Genomic DNA, 15992 nt, shown 5'->3' with positions numbered 1-15992 from the left:
CCAAAGCTAAACCCTAACCCTAATCAATAAAACAGAAAATAACACAAACCGAATACTAATCTTAATCATCCGACCATATGTTCCTAATACCCATAAATGAATGAACAAAAAAAATAGTGCAAAGCCTAACCCCAATCAATCGACCTTAACCCTGACCATAACCATAATAAAATAAAACATAAAATAACGCAAAGTTCTTAAAAGTCCAGCTACACCTAATCACTCGACCCTATGTTCCTAACATAGCATTGGAGATTTAGAATTAGGGGATTAGAATTATTGGGGGGCCCCCCTTGCTCTCGTGCCTGCTAACCCTAATCACTCATTGTAGACATGTAGTCTATCAATGTCTAGACTAATAATCACTCGCTCCTCTGTAACAATAGACTGATCGGTATCCGGTTACATTTCATTTCATTTCATTTTAACTTATTTTCGTGCTTATAACCAATTAAGGTTCAAGCACATCAGGTTATGGTATAGCGTTGCATTTGTAAGGAGTCGAACCCTGAACGCTAACCCAATTGCCCGATCCTATGCTCTTAATACCCATACACAATGTTCCTAAATTAAAATAAAATAAAATAGAAAATCACTCGACCCTATGTTCCTAAAACAAAATAAAACAGAAAACCCTAGAATCTGTACGCCACTTATCCTGTAAAAAGAGTGATTTTTTTTTGGTGTGGGGATTCTTAAAATACAGTGGGGCATGTTTTTTGTGGGGGAAAAAAAGAAAAGAAAAGAATTAATAAAAAATTGAAAATAATAAATTGAATTATTATCTAAACAAACGTTTTGGTTGTTTTACAAACATCGCATTTTGGACATTCGGAAATAATTTGCTATAACGAATGCGCGAAATGTTGGACACCAGGCGGGCGAATTCCTCGTGATGGGACCAACAACGGAAAACCCCCCCAATCGTGTACGTAAAACCCCCCCAATCGTGTACGTAAACTAACGTTATTTAATTTTAATAGAAACAAATCTTGGGTAATTTGGGGAGGTGCGTACGGGCCTTCAATTTTCTCTCTAAAGACTATGTTAATATTGCCAAATGTTTGACATCCAATAGCCGATAATTTATAAATCAATCTGATCTAGTGGTGTCATGAGACAAAACAAACTTTAACAGTTATTAGGGGTGTTTACGGTACACGTACGGAACGCCGTCTGAACAAACCGCTACACACATTTCGTACATGCGCTGCTGCGCAGGACAGGAAGAATACTAGTTGGTGTAGCCGTGTTTCTAAAACGATCAACCGAAAAGTAAGTAGGTATATTACATAGCATAATGTTCTTAAGATTGAATAGTGAAAGCGTGTATTCGAAATTATGTTCTTGTAAGCCAGAAATATGCTGTACCAATGATTTACAAGTGACCAAATTACAGAATGGGGTCTACACCAACCACCAAGACTGGCAAGGTCGATGACACTGACGTTGACAGAACAATTCCGCACCATAATTTTGGTTTCATACATAATTATTGTTTAGTCAATTTGGGAGGGGGGTGGGGGGTGGGGGGCACCCTAATCTGAATGACACAGTACGGAACGCCGACAAATCAACAATGAATGCTCCATTCTTACAAACGCTACACACATTTCGTACATGCGCTGCTGCGCAGGACAGGAAATGGAATACTACCGTTGGTGTAGACGGTCATTTTAAAACGATCAACCGAAAAGTAAGTAGGCATATTACATAGCATAATGTTCTTAAGATTGACAATAGTGAAAGCGTGTATAGACGCAGGCGAATCGAAATTATGTTCTCTGTAAGCCAGAAATATGCTGTACCAATGATTTACAAGTGACCAAATTACAGAATGGGGTCTACACCAACCACCAAGGTAGGAATGGCAAGGTCGATGACACTGACGTTGACAGAACAATTCATCGCACCATAATTTGTGGTTTCATTTCTGCATAATGGATTGTTTAGTCAATTTGACGGAGGGGGACAGATTCGGGGGGGGGGCAGCCATCTCACACACTGGCGGGGGGCACCCTAATCTGAATGACGAATGCACAGGGCTCCACAGCCAACGCAGTGTTCCAACATGAATGACGAATGACAAAGACAAAACAACAACATATCAATATCAATGAATGACGCCTCCGACAGCGACATTCACAGCCCCAGACCCTGCCCGAGCTGGCAGCAGCCTTGCAGGCCGAGTGGGCAACTCTGGTTGCTTCAATGGGCAGGCGGTGAATAACAGCGGACCAGAAACTATGACCTGACAATGCATCATTTCATGTGAATAACAATTAACATTTGGTAATAACCATTATAATTATATATGGACAATGCATAAGAGTATATTATATACTAGAATCATGTCATAGCTCTTTAGAAAGGGAATGGCAGAAGCCTAATTTATACTGAAAGACTGACTACTGTCCGAACCAAAATGTTAACAACTACAAAAAATTAGGCTACTCTCCTACCTTTAATTACCGTTACATTTCCCCCAAATTTTGTCCACACACAAGTTGTGAAAAAACCATTACAGTGACACAGATTCCACATATGAGACTGTAACGATGTCGCCAGTATCGACTTTGCTGAGATAGCATAGGGCAAAATACATGCAGTTTTCGGCCGTCTGCCATTTTGCTTTTTTATGGAATACTTTTCAAGAGGGGTGAAAGCCTTCAAAGTATGTGACATAATTAATATAAAATCAATGATATTTATTGGTATATTTAAACAAACAAAAACTAATTTTAAAAATTAATATGACGTCATCACGTTTGATTTTATATCATAACATGTTATGACGTTGCTAGATTAAGTCATATCCTTTCACCCCTCTTGGAGAATATTCCATAAAAAGTCAAAATGGCAGCCGGCACAAAATTACATGCTTTTTGCCCTATGCGATCTCAGCGAAGTCGATATTGGTGACATGGTTATCATCTAGTATGTGGAATCTGTGTCATTGCAATGTTTTTTCCTAGATTTTTATCAGGACAAAATGTGAGTAAAATGTAACGAAAAATAAGGTAGGAGAGCAATTTTTCGTAGTTGTTAAGATTTTGGTTCGGACAGGAGGAAAAAAGCACACAAAATATAACTTTCAGAAATGGAATGACAAACAGAATGACAGTCTTGAAACTCAAACAGTTATCCACTTAGGTAAAATATCCGACCGTTACCCCCTCCCACCCCCCACCCCCCCCCCCCCCAAACATATATATATTTTTTTTTAAATGAATATGGATATGGATTAGAGCTAGGATTAGGATTAGGGTGACAGAATGGCAGTTATGGAAGGACTAAAAATGTGTTTCTGTGTGTATATTGTATCTGATTTCCCCTACTGTTTAATGTGCTTGGTTTCAGAAATGGAATTACAAACAGAATGAGAGTCTTTTCTCTTGAAATATTTTTGTTGTGCCTACACAGTTTATTGACTTAATTTGTTTGCATAGTCCCAAATACTATGCACTAATAATATTTAAGAAAATTTAAAATATGTATCCATGGTATCTGTCATTACTTTCAGAAATGGAATGTAAAACAAAATAGTACTTGGAAGAGCTAATAGTTTTGGTGTGTGCATATAAATCTGGCCATGTATTTAATATTACTTCCCCTTGTAATATTTTAATGTATTATACATAACTTTAATCTGAGTGATAGGCTTGGAAGAACTCTGTACAAATGCATACAACTGAATCACTAGATAGTTAACATGGTCTATCACATCACTTCAGAAGTGAAATGACAGACTAGTAAGAACAATGTATAAATGCTGATCATGCATTGAAGTACACACACAAGTTTAACAGTATCTATCATATCACTTTTAGAAATGGAATGACAAACAGGATGACAGTATTGGAAGGGCTAATGATTTGTTGGTGTATAAAGATAAAGATAAAGATAAAAACTTTATTGCATATAAACATTCCACATACGGAACTGGATGCAAAACATATGCATAAACAAGAAACAAACAAAAAAGACTAAATAAGGACTAATTATGGGCAATACATATATAATCGTGAACGAATTTGCATACCGCACCAGCACAGGCTGTATTTTGGTTTTGCATAATATATATACATTTTTCTTGCATACTCATACTTTTAAATAGGTAATTATGGAAAGTTAGATATGCATATAATTTGACACGTTGACTATTATATTTCTTACATATTGTGATATGATGGTATTCATCTTCAATTACATTGCAGTGGTCACATAAACGTTCTTCCACTGGAGTGAAGGGTTTTGTATGGCGCCCAGTCTCTATTTTTAATGTGTGGTCACTGAGACGTAATTTAGTAAAAGCTTTACGGTGTTCTGGATGTATACAGTGTAATAAATATGGCTCTAGTGGAATATTATGTTTATATAATTTGTATTTTCGCATCTTATTACTGGATCCATCTCTTTTGGTCTATAAGGTTTTCTTTTAAAATATTGTGATACTTAGTTTTAATTATATTTATAAGATGAATGGGATAATTGACAGTGCTTCGTTTTTAATTCAACTCACCAATGTAATAATATAATTTGTGAAGCCAACCAATATTTTTCTTTTCAAGGCTTGTGCATTCAGAGAAAGCATGTTGTAAAATAATGTTGTCCGTAGTTTGCATATGAGAGTAAAAATGTAACATTCTTTTTACCACAGACAACTGGAGTGGGTACAAACCTAGCTCAGCTCTAGAGGCCTAATTATGGGTACGACTATTAACCTGTAGTGTTGATTTACAGAATTTTAAAAGCACTCTCTCTGGCAGGAAAGTTTCCAAATATTTTAATGATATGTACTGGGCACCCCATACTTCACTGGCATATAAAAGGACAGGCTCAACAAGAAAATTAAATAACTGGCATGAAATGTCTACTGGTAGGTTAACATTTGAGAATTCTTTCTGCATCTTGTAAAAACAACCTAGTCCTTTGCTCCAAAGTGATCGGGAACATTCTTTAAAATTTCCATTTTGAGTAAAGTCAACCCCTAAATATGTATAGTTTGTTACAACTGGGACTTTATTGCCCGAGAGATGCCAAGTAAGCTTATTTGTTGTACTTTGGCCACCAAAAATAACCATTTTTGTTTTATTTAAATTAATAGTAAGATTATTGTCATTACAATATATATCTAGTTGATCAAGGAGCTGTTGTAGACCATGTGGGGTTTCTGATAAAAGTAGAAGATCATCTGCAAAAAGTAGATGGCTTAAGCGCATTGTGTCTAGTGATACTTTATCTCCAATGTTACATAAATATTCTTGGAAGTCATTAATAAACATAGTAAATAGTGTTGGAGATAAAATACAGCCCTGGCGAACACCAATGTTTGATTGGAATGGTTGTGATATGCCTTTATCAGTCTGAACACTATATGTAGCATTAACATATAAAGATTCGATTATTTTTAAAACATTACCTGTAACCCCCATAAGAGCAATTTTATTGAATAATTTGCTTCTATCCACAGAATCGAATGCTCGTTTGAGATCTACAAAGCATGTATAGACCTTTTTCTTTTTACATTTATATTTGTGACCCTCCACCACAAAACCAGTCACATGGGTCAATAACTAAAAGTATGGGCTTATCTGAAAGGCAATTGAATAAGCTTTCCATTGATGTAAAGATTATGGTCATGGGACAAAAACTAACGGAGTTACAGAAGTTGCCAAATTTAAGCCCTCGGGAAAATTTTCGAAAAGCATAAATTTCAATCAAAGTTGTCCAAATAAAGTCCTTAGCAACGGACATTTCTTTAAATACCACGAAAACAAAATTTGGTGTGTATATACCTTTATGTACACAAAATATCATCAGAATATTCCCATGCAAACATAAAAAAATACAGATTCAAATGTTCTATATTTTATGTTCAGTCCCGATTTGGGTTTCATATTATGCACATCACATATTATTATATCCTGTCTAGTGTGGGCTGTGACTATGATCCCTCTGTCCATCAGAGTATCCACCCTCACGCACATCGCTCTGCGTGCACGTCGATTTTCCACATTCTCAGTATCATTTAGTTCTTCTTCGTCAGAATTTGCAGGCAGCATCTCATCTGGTCTTGGGCACACAATGTCTTTGAAAGGATCGTCTACAAATTCCCTGATTGATTTGTAGAGATACTGCTGTCTCTGGAGGAGCAGGCCTGGAGGTTTGATCCGTGTGGCCTCTCCATCTGGGAATGTCGTATCAGCCATCAGAACTGGAAAGGGAACTTCTTCTCCTTCGGTGTCCTTCTTTGCAAACACCATCCCTGGATGATCAGCATCAAACCTGAAAAAGATGCAGTGATTATTTTAATATTTTACATGTCAGGACCATAGCACGGTAATACAGATGATTATTTTGTTTTACAACACAGGATAACAAACAAATGAAAACAACACTAAGCAGACCAAAATAGAATAATGTTTTAAAACAATTATAAACTAATTAGTATACATTCTTTTATATCCATCAGCAAGGAAGGTTTCATATAGCTATTAATAGTATTCCACAATAAATACTAAAATAATCTGCTATCAAGATCCAATAATTATATTCTTAGGGGTGGGATTTAGCTCAGTCAGTTGAGTACTCTGCTGAGGTGTTTGTGTAACAGAAGCGAACCCTGATGAACACATCAATTATTGGCCTCTTTTTTCATTCCAACCAGTGCCCCACAACTGGTTTACCAAAGGATGTGGTATGTACTGTCCTGTGTATGGGAAATTGCATATGAAAGATCCCTTTCTGCTTTTCGGTAGCAGTAGACCATGTGGCAGGAGCAGGTTTCCTATCTGATTATTTTTGTGTTCCTTAACCATATGTATGACACCAATATAACCGTAAATAAAATATGTTTGATGTGTCATTAAATAAAATACTTCTTTCTTTCTTAGTATTTTCAAAAGTTACTTTTCACTCCGTGAAATGATTAGTAGAAAATTCACCTCAAGTATGATCTGATTTTGAGTCGATATACATACCTGAAATGTTGGTATTTCTTTAAACCAGGAACAGGTTTGCAAGAGTCCTTTGAGAAGGCTTGCCAGTCACAGACAGGGACAACTGTTGTGCCATCTTCTTTTCCAGTCACCTGAGCAATGCTATCTGCCATTCACCACTTCCTCCAATACACTAAGAGCCAGCACCACATGGCGCTTAAATGCCTTCTTCAGAAGCCCAAAACACCAGTCAGGGGCAAATTTGGTGTGTCCTGCTATTAGAAAGTTGACAGTGATGGATTTATGAAAACCCATTGCCACTCTCCAAGCACAATACAAAATAACAAAACGATTTTTGTTTTGTCCAGAGCAACTATCGCAGTGGAGATGAACATCAGTTTCTCCAATGCCATAATTGCTGAAGAAGTAGTGTAAGAAGGACACAACCGCATTGGACCCTTTACTAATGAGGTGGGCTTCATCGATCAGGAAGTTCACTTGTCGAGGAAGCCCCTCACAGCAGACACCAAACAATCCATATTTCCTTGGAACAAGGAAATAAATTGGGCCTGGCTGTAAAGGGTTACTTGGCAAGTGAACTTGCTGGGCATAATCGAAGCTGTAGTGCATAGAAAGGTTGCGACTGCAGGGAGCATTTGGAGAAAGTTCAGTTATGGCGTTGTCTATACATGTCTGTCTTGCATTGTGCACCATGGTGTTGTACAACGATTGTTCCTTCTGGACAATGCAGAGGTCCTGTTCCTGCAGTCGGACTCTCTCACTCTTGTTAGCGTCAGTCAGATTGGCACTCCTGAAGATCAGGTTGTTGTTGTTCTGGCAAGTCCAACATAAATCAGTCATTGGTCTGGCTGTTATGATGAAAGGGCAGAGTTTCTTCCAAAATTCATAAAAGCTGCTTGAACCCATGACCCTTTGACCTAGAACTAAGAAAATAAACATAAGCAATGAATAACAAAGAAATACCAAGATTTGTTAACTGTAGTCATTAGTTATGAAGCAGAATTTTTTTTACATAATCATTATACAAATGCATTATCAGACCTTGCAGTAAAAAAACAAAAAACAAAAATGTGAGAGGTGTTAATTGCTGTTTTTAAAAAAAACATGTAACATAATAATTATTGCTATAAGTTCCCTGTACTTTGAGCACTGATAATATTCGATATTTAGTCCACTTGTAGAATTACATTAAAAATGTAGATGGTAAGGACCGGGGGGGGGGGGGGGGGGGGGGATAGCTCCCATTTAAAGTTCCCAGTGGGTCTAGTATAATTATGGCAAATTAAAATGTCACAGGGCTCACCCTTGAATATGTTTATGTTTAGCTAATTTTCAGAAAATATGGAAGATTTTTTAAATGATTAAAATGGGAATAATTTAAGGGATATTTTTTTAGCCAAATACTAAATATTGTAGCCATTTTGCATAAGAATTAGCAATTGGCTAATTTAGCAGTGTACAGGCTCAGAGCACTATTCTATTCTGCACTAAAGTTGTGTTTAGCCCTAATAAAGTATTTACCTGCTTTGAATTTGATCCCAAGCCAAACCTGAGTTCACCTTTACCTCATTCGGACCCTGGGCGATTCTTACACTCGGAGGTTCAACCAATCCATCATGACTTTCAATACCCTCGTCTGTCTGAAGATCTATAACAGCAACGTTAACTAATGCTAACACACCATCCTGGTTTTCTCTCTGAACATAATGCTTCAACATGTTCGCATGGAATGTTTTGATCTTCCTGTTCACTTCTAACCGATAGTCTACATTCCCCAACTTTTCCTTAATGGTATAAGGTCCCTTCCATTGCATGGTTAGTTTATTGTTATCTGTTGGCAGTAGCACTAAAACCTTTTCACCCACCTTCATATTCTCTGTCTTGCTTTCTTGTTGTAATAGTATTTGTGTCTCCTGGCAGATTTTTCCAAGTTTTTCTTTCGCCATCTGACGTGTTAATTCAAGTCTTTCCCGGAGATCAATCACATACTGATATGTTGACCGTACCTGATCATCCTGTACTTCCTTTGTCCATAATTCTTTTAGGATTGACATTGGTCCCCTGACTGAATGACCATAAACCAATTCGAATGGTGAAAACCCCAAACTCTCCTGAGGCACTTCACGATATGCAAAGAGAACTGCACTCAAATACTTATCCCAGTCTTGTGGACGCTCGGCACATAATCTTTCAACATCTGCTTCAAAGTACCGTTAAACCGTTCAACCAACCCATTGCACATTGGGTGGTATGGCGTCGTAGTAAGTTGTTTCAAAGAAATCAATCTACTTACCTCTGACATAAGTGTGGAAGTGAACTGTGTACCCATATCGGTCAACATTTCTCTTGGAAAACCTATTCGACAAAATATGTCTACCAAGGCTTCCGCCACTCTTTCAGCTTCGATACCTTTCAAAGCAACGGCTTCCGGATACCTTGTAGCATAGTCAACTAAGGTTAAGATATACCTGTTGCCTTTTTCTGTTGCAGGTTTAAGTGGACCCACCAAATCTACAGCCACTCGTTTAAAAGGTTCATCAATAAGAGGCATTTGCTCCAGTGGAACTTTACATACTCTACCTTTTGTGATAGTCCGTTGACAAATATCACATGACTGACAGAACCTTTTACCTTCCGCTTGCACTCCTGGCCAGAAAAACTCCGCTAATATTCTACTTACTGTGCGTTTTGTTCCCAAATTGCCAGACATTATCGATTCATGAGCAAGTTTCAGCACCTTAGTTCTATATGGCTGAGGAACAACGAATTGGGTGAAAGTCTTACCATTCTCCACCTTAGAAGATTTGAACTTACGGTACAGTAACCCTTGTTTCTTGTAAAACAGTGCCCTGTTCTGTGAAAGCTGACCCTTCTCTGCAAGCACAAATAATTTCCTCAATGTAGGATCGTCCTCCTGTGCCTTCTTCATCTCATCAGGAGAAGCACATCCAGCAATACCCTCAGGAACTTTCAAAGGTGAATATGCCTTACCTGCGTCATGTTTCTGCTGTCGTGTTTGTACTGCCTGAATAAGCTTCCAGTCTGGATTAGGATGATTTGTCTCCCTGACATTTTTAATATTGCCAAGTATCAAATCATAAAGTGGATGTTCTAGACACCAAGCCTTTACTTCACCTGTATAATATGGTGTGTCGATTTGCACTTTTGCTATGGGTGCTTCCACTTTTGATCCATCTGCTAACATACAGATTTGAACCTCACCAGTTAGCTGTTCATCAGGAATGTAGCATCGTCTCACAACTACACCATTGCATCCAGTATCTCGCAACACACTGACAACTTCACCACCTAACCAACCTTTCGCTGTAGGCATACTCAACACTTCAGTTTTTTAAATCACACGATGTACTAAGAATGCACTCACTTGATGTTGAAGCTGTTGTCACAGTTGTGGTGTATGATACACAAGTTCCACAAACCTTTGGTATTGTACCTGCATTTTTGTAACCGTTATCCTTCATTCCTTGTTCAGTTCTAATACCGATTTCACCAGCTGATCGTTCTCTAGAAACCAATTCCCGTTCTGATGTCATGCAACCTACCTTGGATTGTTGTACTTTTTGATAACAATGAGTAGCAATATGACCAAGTTTACCATATCTAAAACAACGTTTATTAGAGAACGAACCTGAAACATTCGGTTTCGATATTTTAGTTGTTCCATTACCTTCTTTGCTTTTCCTTTCTGGAATGTTCTGGCTAAACTGAATTCCCAAACCTTTTGTTAAATTCACTGCTCGAGTAAATCTTGCCTCACGAAATTGATCCGCCAAAACAGCCATCTCATCTATTGTTGTAGGTGTTCTTTCCTTCAGAAATAAAGCTAGTTCTCTGTTACAAATTTGTACAAACTGATCACGCATTATGACATCAAACAAGGCTTTAAAAGTATGCTCAGTCTTGGACATCTCTAACCATCTTCTCAAATAACTTGCTAACCTAACTGAAAACTGTTGGAAAGTCTCACCTGTCTCAGGTTTTCCAGTTCTGAATTTCAGCCTAAAGCCATCTTCCGTCAAGTCATATCTTTTAAGTAATGCTTCTTTCAAATTGTTATAGTTAAGAGCTTGTTCACTTGGCATCGATGCATAAACATCTAAAGCCCTACCTTTCGACAAAGCACTCAGATGAGTAGCCCACATCTCAGTTGGCCACTTTTGAACTTCCGCATATCTCTCAAATCGTCTAAGATAACTGTCCATGTCATCCTTACCATCCTCAAAAGCAGGAATTTTAGGCCCTTTAGGTACATTCTGAAAAACCACATTTCCCTTGCCACTTAACTCTGCCTGTTTTTGTAATAATTCCAACTGATGTTCATGATCAATTTGTTTAGCTTTTATTTCTAATTCTAATTTTTCCAAAGCTAACTTATACTCACGTTCCTCCCTTTCCTTTTCCAAAGCTAACTTATACTCACGTTCCTCCCTTTCCTTTTCTCTTTGAGCTACCCGTTCCTCTCGCTGCTGTGCTTGCTGCTCTCTAACAAATTCTCTTAACGACTCACCCTCGTACCCTAGTAGCTCTCCTTGCTCCATTAATTCCTTAAGCGAGTCCATATTAAACTAGCCTAAGTAAACACTGCCTATTGGTTAAAATATAACTTCCCTTCAGAAGTACCCAGCACTAAGTTCAACCCAGAATACTATACTACCCTAAAGTTAAACAATACAACCAAAACTCGCAGTGTCAACACTATCCCGTTCACACAAACAGCAAATGCATACTTACCCGTTTATTGTGAACCAAAAATCCTTGGAACAGAGACTGGTGCCTGAACAACTGGGGTCCGTATTTTCTCCCAAACCAGTTCTGCATTCCCAACTCAGAGTTTCATCAGTTGCACTAAACAAAAAAACCAAAAATATATAATTACTAGAAAAATACAAAAATACATATACTCATATACTGCTAATCTGTCAAGAAATCGTGAGATCAAGAATCCCACTTCTGACACCAAAATGTCACGTCAAGAGTGACCAAGGGCTCTTAATCACACAATTTCCCAACAGAAAACAAAAACAAATAATTTTATATTTGTATTTCACCAAGAATCAATAAATAATTATTAATCTTAATATTTAGTGGTAGTTTATAAACAATTCACTGGAAATAAGGTAATACTGTTCATATATAATAACACCAGGCACCAAGCACCAGTAAATTATCAGTCTCTGGAATAGAGAACACTTTCAAATACGTGTAACCAAGTCCAGGTCAAGTTCATCGACAGTGTTGCTTTGTTCTTGCAACCCTCGACTCGCCGTCACTCTGTTCCATAAATAAGGCCATCTATAGTGTCGGTCAACGGTGACACCAGAAGCTGCTGGTAACCATTATCACCCCAACTCAATAAATCCGACCCTCACTCTTCCACTATCAACGAAGCCATCGGTATCAGTCCCCACGGTGACGCAACAAGCTGCTGGTAACCCATCATCACCCCAGCTCACAATAATACACCTGACCCCAGCTGTTCACAGGAAACCTCTCTAGTTCCAAAACGTGACACATGTCCACACACCATATATCACTGCCCGTGCACCGTGTGCATCACAGCTCTGGGTTCCCCTAACAATAGCCCTGACCAGCACTTTTAACCAAGTGTCAACGAAAATGGACTAGTCCACAATCACGCTGTGCCACTGCAAACCAAACCATTGCAAGTGCTAGGGTATTTGACTGCACGTGTGAAAAGGTGCCATATGACAACTGCGAGTAATAGGCTAAATAAAATATTCAAATAAAATATTCAAATAATCTACACAACCGATACTCCACAACTTATGTACAATAAAATACGGTTGTGACAGTAGCATATATATTTATGGCATTTACTATAGATTCAAACAAGCTGACATAGCAACTTGCGTCTACATCCGACGTTGGTGGTGGTGTCAAAATGAACCTATTGAGTGCCTCTTTGTTTTCATCTGACAATACTGCTGAGTATACACGTGGCATGCTATTATTGTGCCATTTTCTTTGTTTACGTTTCGTGAATTTATGGCTGAATTTTTGGGGATTTTCCTGTAACCTTTTGTTTCTAACTGATATATTAAGTTTTAGGGAGAGCTGACAGTGACCTGATGTCCATGAAAGTGGTTTAATATTAAAATATTTCACATGGCTGTAGAGTTCTTCAGATGTAAGAACATAATCTACAACACTCTGACCATTGTACGTGTGGCATGTAAACTGTCCCAAGTGATCTCCAACTGTTCTACCATTTAAAATAATTAATTTTGATGCAATTGCTAGTGATATGCCCCTGCGTGTGCTGTAACCTCACCGTGGTGCAGGGGTGTAACATTCTCTTTGAGAATGGCCAATACAGCACAAAATTGAAGTTTTGAGTAAGATTCAGTATCCGTAAGATTCTGTGATATTTGTGTTTTTGCACAGTTCTTTACACTGTTTTTGTTTAAGTCTTGAATTTTTATATTGATGTTGATCATCACTTTATTTATTTGCATTACCATAGTTTGACACCCAATAGCCGATGTATTTTTCGTGCTGGGGTGTCGTTAAACATTCATTCATTCATTCATTTTACATTGATGTTGATCATCACTTTAGTTTTTTCCATTTACCATAGTTTGACACCCAATAGCCGATGTATTTTTCGTGCTGGGGTGTCGTTAAACATTCATTCATGCTAGTGATATGAGGGATTGTCCAAATTTGTTCGTTATATTATCTCGGTTATTTCTTTTTGTCTCTATGGTAGTAAACATATCTGACGGTACATATATGTTTTCAAGAAAATTAACTCCATCACTATTCACACACCCACACTTGGTAGCAGTTCTAGCGTTAAAGTCCCCCCGCCAATTATTATCAATCCATGCTGCGAATATTTTAAAACTTCATTACTTATGACATTAAAGGGATCTGTTGTTAAATTTTTCCAATATGATGAATTTTCAGGTGGTACATAAGTAGTGCAGACAAATATATCTTTGTCAACCGATAAAAACGTTTTACTAATTCTGATCCATAATGTAAATTCACTACATGCTACAAAAGAAACAAAAGGCTTTAAACCAGTTTTACATTAAAAAAAAGCCAATCCACCACGGGATGCTTGCACAAACTGTTTGCGTGGATTGGAAATTAAAAAAATCCTGTAAAATTGAAGTCACTCTTGTTTCCTAACCAAAAGAAAGAAATGTTTTATTTAACAACGCACTCAACACATTTTATTTATGGTTATATGGCGTCAGACATATGGTTAAGGACCACACAGATTTTGAGAGGAAACCAGCTGTCGCCACTACATGGGCTACTCTTCCGATTAGCAGCAAGGGATCTTTTATTTGCGCTTCCCACAGGCAGGATAGCACAAACCATGGCCTTTGTTGAACCAGTTATGGATCACTGGTCGGTGCAAGTGGTTTACACCTACCCATTGAGCCTTGCAGAGCACTCACTCAGGGTTTGGAGTCGGTATCTGGATTAAAAATCCCATGCCTCGACTGGGATCCGAACCCAGTACCTACCAGCCTGTAGACCGATAGCCTGCCACGACGCCACCGAGGCCGGTGTTTCCTAACCATGTCTCAGAGAGACCAATAACATGAACGTTTTTAAAACACTTATTAAATTCATCACGTTTTAAGCCGGATATACCTTGTATATTCCAAAATGAAATATTAAATTGTGAATTTAATGTTAACATTAATCAAATTCAACCTTCCGGAATGCTGATCCATTGGCTATATAACCCCCTACTTCACCTCTCTCACATACACTTAACGTTTTGCACACATTTATGTATATGAATATCGGAACAGATTATTGAGATGCTGCAGTATATATTGAGCACTCTGATGATCAGTGAATGGCATCCTGCTGGTAGCGCTCTCTGGGAAACCCCAAGGAACATTGCTGTCTCTTACTGTAGACGGTACGTGAGTTGAGAATGGATGATATTGATGTTGATTGCTTATCCTGTCATTTGGAGTTGAGAAAATGTTGGCATTATAAGTGTTTGTCATCCGTTGACTGTATTTGTATATTATATCCTTTTTACCCTACATTGTTAGGGGCCGTTCAAATATTACGTAACACTATTTTTGTCAAAATTAGACACTCACCCATCCACCCCCTTGTAACGCTAGGCCATACACCCCCAAAAGATATTACGTAACGCTCCGAGATACCCCCCCCCCCCCCCGAACACAGACAAAGCAACGTGGTAATGTTTATTTATACCCATATGTACTACGATGACGTCATTATAGTGACGTATTACTGTACGTTGAACCCCCCCCCCCCCCCCCCCCAAACCCGCGGGTTTTCACTTGCACCATTTTAATTGATCGCCATCACGGTTGAGAAAGACAAATTATACCAGACCCTAAGTGACGCTCACACAGAGTTGTCCAAAAAGACAGTTCAACTTGAAGTTGTCAAAGTTTGGAAGGGAATTAAGTTTGTGTTACGTAAAGCTGTTCAATACCCCCCCCCCCCACCTCTTGTAACGCCACATAACGCTTGGACTTACACCCCCCACCCCCTAAGCATTACGTAATATTTGAATGGGCCCTTAGGAGTCTCACATGCTGTAGAGTGACAACACTATAATTTAGTATGAATGATAGACAATGCATACAACTGAATCACTAGAAAAATAGTCTTTTACATGTAACCATAATGTTGTCAATAAGAATGACCATCAGAACGATTGATGTGTGGAGTCATTCTTTCATCTTCTGTTTTGAACTGGCAACAATAGAACAAATGCATATATAACATAGAACTTTCACCATGTTCATTAAAAAATCATGAACTTTTAGGGGTTCATATGTAGGCTAGTGCGTGCCTTAGAGGTTTTTTTGTTGTTGTTTCTTCTTTTTTTGATACAATATATACACACAGACATACATGCACATAAATTATGAGTCCTTCCAAGATGTCATTCCATTAAATTTGTACACTGTTCTTAAAGGTCTTGTCATTCCACTTCTGAAGTGGTGTGATAGATCCTATGTTAACTGTTTTTCT

General features: G+C 38.1%; 2 protein-coding genes across 2 annotated transcripts; both read right to left on the bottom strand.

The window, feature by feature from the left end:
- Positions 1 to 1234: 1234 nt before the first annotated feature.
- On the bottom strand, positions 1235 to 7097 carry LOC121386122. The gene is made up of 3 exons (XM_041516920.1): positions 6984 to 7097; positions 5985 to 6288; positions 1235 to 1255 (listed from the first exon to the last, which is right to left on the bottom strand). The coding sequence occupies exons 2-3, from the start codon at positions 6264 to 6266 to the stop codon at positions 1235 to 1237; spliced, it is 303 nt and encodes a 100-aa protein (XP_041372854.1). The 5' UTR covers positions 6267 to 6288; positions 6984 to 7097.
- Positions 7098 to 10306: 3209 nt separating this feature from the next.
- On the bottom strand, positions 10307 to 11542 carry LOC121386121. Its single transcript, XM_041516919.1, has one exon. It carries the CDS (start codon positions 11540 to 11542, stop codon positions 10307 to 10309), a length of 1236 nt encoding a protein of 411 aa, XP_041372853.1.
- Positions 11543 to 15992: the final 4450 nt, after the last annotated feature.

Source organism: Gigantopelta aegis, chromosome 12 (assembly GCF_016097555.1).
Source record: "Gigantopelta aegis isolate Gae_Host chromosome 12, Gae_host_genome, whole genome shotgun sequence".
NCBI lineage: Eukaryota > Metazoa > Mollusca > Gastropoda > Neomphalida > Peltospiridae > Gigantopelta > Gigantopelta aegis.
Note: the sequence above shows the minus strand (reverse complement) of the source record. Positions and strands in the feature narration are given on the sequence as shown.

Excerpts from the sequence above, each read along its gene's own strand:
- LOC121386122 (XM_041516920.1), bottom strand. The coding sequence starts at position 6,266 with ATGGTGTTTGCAAAGAAGGACACCGAAGGAGAAGAAGTTCCCTTTCCA. Across the intron at positions 1,256-5,984 it reads GTGCACGCAGAGCGATGTGC|AAACACGGCTACACCAACTA; the intron begins GTGAGGGTGGAT and ends TGATCGTTTTAG.
- LOC121386121 (XM_041516919.1), bottom strand. The coding sequence starts at position 11,542 with ATGGACTCGCTTAAGGAATTAATGGAGCAAGGAGAGCTACTAGGGTAC.